Source organism: Babylonia areolata, chromosome 5 (genome assembly GCF_041734735.1).
Source record: "Babylonia areolata isolate BAREFJ2019XMU chromosome 5, ASM4173473v1, whole genome shotgun sequence".
NCBI lineage: Eukaryota > Metazoa > Mollusca > Gastropoda > Neogastropoda > Buccinidae > Babylonia > Babylonia areolata.
The window spans coordinates 39239854-39247322 of record NC_134880.1 but is presented as its reverse complement, the minus strand read 5'-3'; the positions used below and the strand labels follow the sequence as shown (position 1 = coordinate 39247322).

Genomic DNA, 7469 nt, shown 5'->3' with positions numbered 1-7469 from the left:
GCTCAGCCGCAGATATATTCTCCCCCTCCACTAGACCTTGAGTGGTGGTCTGGACTCTAGTCATTCGGATGAGACGATAAACCGAGGTCCCGTGTGTAGCATGCACTTAGCGCACGTAAAAGAACCCTCGGCAACAAAAGGGTTGTTCCTGGCAAAATTCTGTCGAAAAATCCACTTCGATAGGAAAAACAAATAAAAAAATTGCACGCAGGAAAAACAAACAAACAAAAAAAAAAAAAAACTGCACGCAGGAAAAAAAATACAAAAAAATGGGTGGCTCTGTGTGCAGCCCGAATTTCACACAGAGAAATCTGTTGTGATAAAAAGAAATAAAAATGCTACACGTTCAGTGGTGGTCTGGACGCTAGTTATTCGGATGAGACGGTAAACTGAGGTCCCGTGTGCAGCATGCACTTAGCGCACGTAAAAGAACCCTCGGCAACAAAAGGGTTGTTCCTGGCAAAATTCTGTCGAAAAATCCACTTCGATAGGAAAAACAAATAAAAAAACTGCACGCAGGAAAAACAAACAAACCAAAAAAAACAAAACAAAACAAAAAAAATTGCACGCAGGGAAAAAAATACGAAAAAATGGGTGGCTCTGTTGTGTAGCGACGTGCTCTCCCTGGGAGAGCAGCCCGAATTTCACACAGAGAAATCTGTTGTGATAAAAAGAAATACAAATGCTAGACGTTCAGTGGTGGTCTGGACGCTAGTTATTCGGATGAGACGGTAAACTGAGGTCCCGTGTGCAGCATGCATTTAGCGCACGTAAAAGAACCCACGGCAACAAAAGGGTTGTTCCTGTCAAAATGCTTTAGAAAAAGCCGCTTCGATAGAAAAAAAACCCAAAACAAAACAAACAAAAAAACTGCACGCAGGAAAACAAAACACAAAAAATGGGTGGCGCTGTAGTGTAGCGACGTGCTCTCCCTGGGGACAGCAGCCCGAATTTCACACAGAGAAATCTGTTGTGATAAAAAGAAATACAAATACATATACTAGATCTTGAGTGGTGGTCTGGACGCTAGTCATTCGGATGAGACGGCAAACTGAGGTCCCGCGTGCAGCATGCATTCAGCGCACGTAAAAAACCCACGGCAACAAAAGGGTTGTCTCTGGCAAAATTATGTAGAAAAATCCACTTCGATAGGAAAACAAATGAAATTGCAGGCAGGAAAAAAAAAGGGGGTGGGGGATGGGGGATGGGAGTGTGTGTGTGTGTGTATGTGTGGGAGGGGGTCTGGGGGGTAAGGGGGTAGCCCTCTCAGTGTAACGATACACTTTCCCTGGGGAAAGCAGCCCGAATTTCACATAGAGAAATCTGTTGTGACAAAAAAGAGTAACGCAGTACACAATACAATACAATACAATATTCATTCATTCATTCATTCATCCATTTATTCATTCAATCGCTCCCCTTCCTTCAGGTGGTGTACCTGATCAGTGACGCCATGGACAAATCCACATACGCTACACCACATATTCCTTCCTTCCTTTCTACCTTCCTTCCTTCATTCATTCATTCGTTCATTCATTCATTCATTCAATCGCTCTCCTTCCTTCAGGTGGTGTACCCGATCAGTGACGTCATGGACAAATCCATATACGCTACACCACATATTTCTTCCTTCCTTTCTACCTTCCTTCCTTCCTTCCTTCATTCATTCAATCGCCCCTCTTTCTTCAGGTGGTGTACCCCATCAGTGACGTCATGGACAAATCCATATACGCTGCACCACATCCTTATTCCTTCCTTCTTTCCTTCCTTCCTTCCTTCATTCATTCAATCGCTCCCCTTCCTCCAGGTGGTGTACCCGATCAGTATACACAACACCACATCTTTATTCATTCATTCATTCATCTATTCCTTCCTTCCTTCCTTCCTTCCTTCCTTCCTTCATTCATTCGCTTCCTTTCCTTTCAGGTGGTGTACCCCATCAGTGACGCCGTCTACCCGGACGTGACGATCGTGCTGGTGATCCAGCGGCGGATCCTGTACTACGTCCTCAACATCCTGTTCCCCTGCTTCTGGCTCAACATCCTCAGCGTGCTGACCTTCTGCCTCCCTGTGGACGCCGGGGAAAAGATGACGCTGAGCATCACCGTCCTGCTGTCCTACTCTGTGTTTATGCTGCTGGTGGCCGAAAGTCTGCCTCCCACCTCGGACGCTGTGCCGTTGATTGGTGAGTGAGAGAGGGGGTTGTGTGTGTGTGTGTGTGTGTGTGTGTGTGTGTGTGTGTGTGTGTGTGTGTGTGTGTGTTTTGTTTTTGTTGTGTGCTTGTTTTTGTTTGGTTGGTTGGTTGGTTTGATTATTTTTGTCGTTGTCGTTGTTGTTGTTGTTGTTGTTGGTGGTGGTGGTGGTGGTGGTGTTGTAGTTGATTTATGTTAACGTGTCGTTGCTGTGGTTGTTTACTGTTGTTAGTTTTTACTACGACTACTACGACTGCTGCTACTGCTGCTGCTGCTGCTACTACTACTACTACCACTACTACAACTACTTTCGTGTTTGTTTTTTTGTTGTTTGTTTGCTTGCTTTTCTTTGTCGTCGTCGTCGCTTTTGTTGCTGTTGTTGTTGCTTTTTATGTTAACGTGTCGTTGTTGTTGTTGGTGTTGTTTACTACTACCACTACTACTTTTGTGTGTTTTGTTTGTTAGTTTGTTTGCTTGCTTTTGTCGTCTTCGTCGTCGTCGTTGCTTTTGTTGCTGCTGTTTTTGTTGCTTTTTGTTAACGTGTCGTTGTTGTTGTTGTTGTTGTTTACTACTACAATTACTACTACTACTGCTGCTGCTGCTGGTGGTACAACTACTACTGCTACTACTACTACTACTACTGCTGTTGTTACTACGACTGCTATTCAATACAAATGAATAAACAAACAAATAAGTAAATACATAAATAAATCATTCAATCGATCAACCAATCCGTTTCAGTGATCTACCTGACGATGTCCATGTCCATGTCCTCCCTGTCCGTGATCGTGACGGTGCTGGTGGAGAAGCTGCACTTCTGTGTGCCGGACCAGAAGCCTCTGCCCAAGTGGGCCAAGGTATGGTGGCCAGGGTCTGCAGGCCACTGCAGTCACAGCAGGTTTTCGTTGCGTGAACCATGCATTATATTAAGGTATCGTTGCGTGAACCATGGATTGTGTTAAGGTTTCGTTGCGTGAACCATGCACTGTATTAAGGTTTCGTTGCGTGAACCATGGATTGTGTTAAGGTTTCGTTGCGTGAACCATGGATTGTGTTAAGGTTTCGTTGCGTGAACCATGGATTGTGTTAAGGTTTCGTTGCGTAAACCATGAATTGTATTATGGTTTGTCGCGTGAACCATGGATTGTGTTAAGGTTTCGTTGCGTGAACCATGGATTGTGTTAAGGTATCGTTGCGTGAACCATGGATTGTGTTAAGGTTTCGTCGCGTGAACCATGGATTGTATTAAAGTTTCGTTGCGTGAACCATGGATTGTGTTAAGGTTTCGTTGCGTGAACCATGCATTGTATTAAGGTTTCGTTGCGTGAACCATGGATTGTGTTAAGGTTTCGTTGCATGAACCATGCATTGTATTAAGGTTTTGTTGCGTGAACCATGGATTGTATTATGGTTTCGTTGCGTGAACCATGGATTGTATTAAGGTTTCGTTGCGTGAACCATGGATTGTGTTAAGGTTTCGTTGCATGAACCATGCATTGTATTAAAGTTTCGTTGCGTGAAACATGGATTGTGTTAAGGTTTCGTCGCGTGAACCATGGATTGTGTTAAGGTTTCGTTGCGTGAACCATGGATTGTGTTAAGGTTTCGTTGCGTGAACCATGGATTGTGTTAAGGTTTTGTTGCGTGAACCACAGATTGTATTAAGGTTTCGTTGCGTGAATCATGGATTGTATTGAGGTTTTGTTGCGTGAACCATGGATTGTATTACGGTTTTGTTGCATGAACGATGCATTGTATTAAGGTTTTGTTGCGTGAGCCATGGACTGTCTTAAGGTTTCGTTGCGTGAACTGTGGATTGTATTAAGGTTTTAATGCGTGAACCATGGATTGTATTACACAGCAGTTTTCGGTTAGCGAATCATGGATTGCAGTACACAACAGGTTCCGTTGCGTGAATCAGTTGCATTTGGGTGAATCATGGACTGTATTACACAATACGTTCCGTTGTGTGAATCAGTTGTATTTGCGTGAATCTTTGAATTGTATTACACAACATATTCCGTTATATAATCAGTTGTATTTGCGTCAATCACAGATTGTATCATATAACAATTTCCGTTGTGTTGATCAATTTTATTTGCGTGAATCATGAATTGTATTATGCAACATGTGTCGTTGCGCGAATCATGGATTATATTGCGCTTCAGTCACGTCAGGTTTCGTTGCGTGAATCATGAATCGTTTTACACAACTGATACACAACAGATATCGTTGCGTGAAACATGGGTCGTATTACACAACCGATTTCGATGTATTACACATCCCGGACCATCATACAATATCTGGAAGAGCTGTAGGGGACGGGATGCAGGGGGTGTTGTGTGTGGCGGAGAGTGGGTAAAAGTCGAGGTCAGTCTCTGGAATCCAATCTGTAACCCTCGTTCCCCATCGGCGTTGCTCCACTTTTTTTTATTTTATAAAATCCGTAATTAATAAGCGTCAAATTCAACTCGCTGATACTTCAGTTTGCACGCTTCTATGTTACATACATGCATATTCTCTTTCTCTCTTTCTCTGTCTATCAGTCTGTCTGTCTGTCTGTCTCTCTTCTTCTTTGTGTACATGCTTGCGAGCATGCTTGCGTGCATACAGGCTCGCGCTTGTGTTGTTAATTAAACATACGTGCGCATCACCTCTGTATTTCGTTTTTACTAGATACTCATACTCGGATTCTTCTCCCGTGTCGTCGGCTGCTCCTGTCTACCATCTTGGAAGAAGCTGTGCAGAAAGAACCACACCGTGAGGTCTGCCAATGCACCGGAAATCCTGGTGACGCCATCTTCTGTGCCCGCCGCGTACCGCCACAACGAGTCTCCCGACGTGTCGGTCAGACTGCTGGGTGACGCACTTCCGCTGACGTCATTGCCAAACCACGCGCACAACAAGCCTCGGGCCAACTCATTGCCTGACAGAGGTTTGTTTTCTTCTTCTTCTTCTTCTTCTTCTTCTTCTTCTTCTTCTTCTTCTTCTTCTTCTTCTTCTTCATCATCATCATCATCATCATCATCATCATCATCTTCTTCTTCTTCTTCTTCTTCTTCTTCTTCTTCTTCTTCTTCTTCTTCTTCTTCTTCTTAATATCATTATCATTATTCTAAAACATTTACTTTATCTTTATAGGAATCTTTTTTTAAACATGCACTTCATCTATTAGGAAAATGTTATGGCGAAACAACCCACACAAACAATAGCATTTGAAATGTGGTGCTTTAAAATGCGTATTTGTTGTACATTAAACACACACACACACGTGTACACACACACACACACACACACACACACACACACACACACACACACACACACACACACACACACACACACACACACACAAACAACAACAAACAAACCGTATAAGTATTCTTTCATGTTATATTTCGATACACACAACCTGTCGCAGTTCTAGCGCAGCAGATCAACGGGAACTATCTTTTTTCTCTTAATCGTTTGCTCTTTTTATTTTTTTTTATTTTTTTTTTCTGGCAGACGACAACATGAGTCTTGAGGTGCGGTGCTCCAGCAGAAAGAGCTCCTCTAACGCCGGAGAGTGGAGCGCCCCGCAGAACGCCGAGTTCCGCTTGGCTAGCGCCAGCCCGCAGAGAATGTCCGCCGGATCTGACGTCACCAAGATGTCGCTGTACGAACGGGCCAACTCGGGGATGGAGGAGCTGCTTCGATATCTGAAGGTTCGTGTTCGATTCTCTGTTTCTGTGTTTCACTGTTCGTAAACAGGCATTCGATATGATGTTAAAACCCAAAAAGAGGGGACAGGAAAATATGATTGGGCTCTTTGTGTAAGACAAGTTTTATCAAAAAAATGGTTTTGCAATTACGTGGATGTGTCATGGTATAGGTTATGAGGAAACTTTTATTTCAGAATCTAAATACCCGCTGCTTGATATATTTAAACAAGACATGGAACGTAAGGATAACTATAGCTGGTTCCAGTAATTCAAAAGTATATTCAAAGCTGAAAAATTCATAATTGATATAGCAAAAACATTGTATCGTAGAACACTTGCTTTCGTGCAACAGCTCATGTGACGTGACGTGACGTGACGTGACGTGATGTGATGTGATGTGACGTGATGTGATGTGATGTGGCTGTTGAAATTTGATGTGACGTGATGTGATGTGATGTGATGTGATGTGACGTGATGTGATGTGATGTTATGTCATGTGACATGATGTGACATCACGTGAAGCGACGTGACGTGACCTGACGCGGCTTAACGTGGCGTGACTTGACGTGACGTGACGTGATGTGACGCGACTTCATGTGACGCGACGCGACGCGACGCAGCTGACTGACACCTCCTCCCTTTGAAGACTGACACTGACACTGACACTGACACCGCTGACGCTGTTGCACTGCACTGGACTACAGGTGATGGCGGAGAAGCGGGAGGAGTCGGAGGAGGAGGAGGCCATCAACGACGAGTGGAAGCAGGCGGCGGTGGTCATCGACCGCCTGATGTTCTGGGTCTTCATGTTCATCACCCTCTTCTCCACCTTCGTCATCCTCGTCCTCGTGCCAGCCACCAAGTTCCATGAGGACCGACACGGCATCTGACTGATTGGTGTTGGTGGTGGTGGTGTTGGTGGTGGTGGTGGTGGGAGGGTGGGGAGGGGAGGGAAGGAGGGGAAGGTGTGGGGGATGGGGGGGTGGGAGGGGAATGGTAGGGTGTTTGTGTTTATGTGTGGGTGGGTGGGTAGGGGTGCTTGTGTATGTGTGTGGGTGGGGGGGATGAGGGGTGTTGATGGGAGTGCGTGCGTGTGTGTGTGTGTGTGTGTGGGGTGGGGGTGGAGGTGGAGGGGGAGTGTGTGTGTGTGGGGGTGGGGTGGGGTGGGGGGTGGGGGGAGTGTGTGTGTGTGTGTGTGTGTGTGTGTGTTGGGGATGTCTGGTAAGTGCTTGGGTAGTAGAAATGGGTGGAATGAATGCAATAATTAACCTTTAAAAATTTTGTTTGTTTGTTTGGTTAGTTAGTTATCTGTTTATTTTCCTTTATTTCTTGTATTTTTGTTTATTTATTTGGTTAGTTAGTTATCTGTTTATTTATTTATTTATGTATCTATTTATTTTTTGCTGCCCCATCATCTGCTCCGTTACAGTGGCATAACTTCAATGCCGCTCCTTTCGAGTTCCCCATACAGGGCCACACCCTGGTTCGTCTGTCGCAGTCGCAGCGCCGGCAGCCCATAGGGAACCATCGGGGTTAGGTCGCCAGGAGGCCCCACACCATAGGAGACCCTGCG

The 7469-nt window shown here is 44.8% G+C and overlaps 1 protein-coding gene across 1 annotated transcript in view; it reads left to right on the top strand.

The window, feature by feature from the left end:
- Positions 1 to 6786, top strand: part of LOC143282273 (neuronal acetylcholine receptor subunit alpha-10-like) — a 104030-nt gene extending 97244 nt beyond the window's left edge. Inside the window, exons 7-11 of the mRNA XM_076587873.1 lie at positions 1927 to 2185; positions 2934 to 3049; positions 4869 to 5127; positions 5700 to 5899; positions 6601 to 6786. Coding sequence (XP_076443988.1) covers positions 1927 to 2185; positions 2934 to 3049; positions 4869 to 5127; positions 5700 to 5899; positions 6601 to 6786 — 1020 coding nt within the window. The remainder of the gene's footprint in view (positions 1 to 1926; positions 2186 to 2933; positions 3050 to 4868; positions 5128 to 5699; positions 5900 to 6600) is intronic.
- The last annotated feature ends 683 nt before the right edge of the window (positions 6787 to 7469 follow it).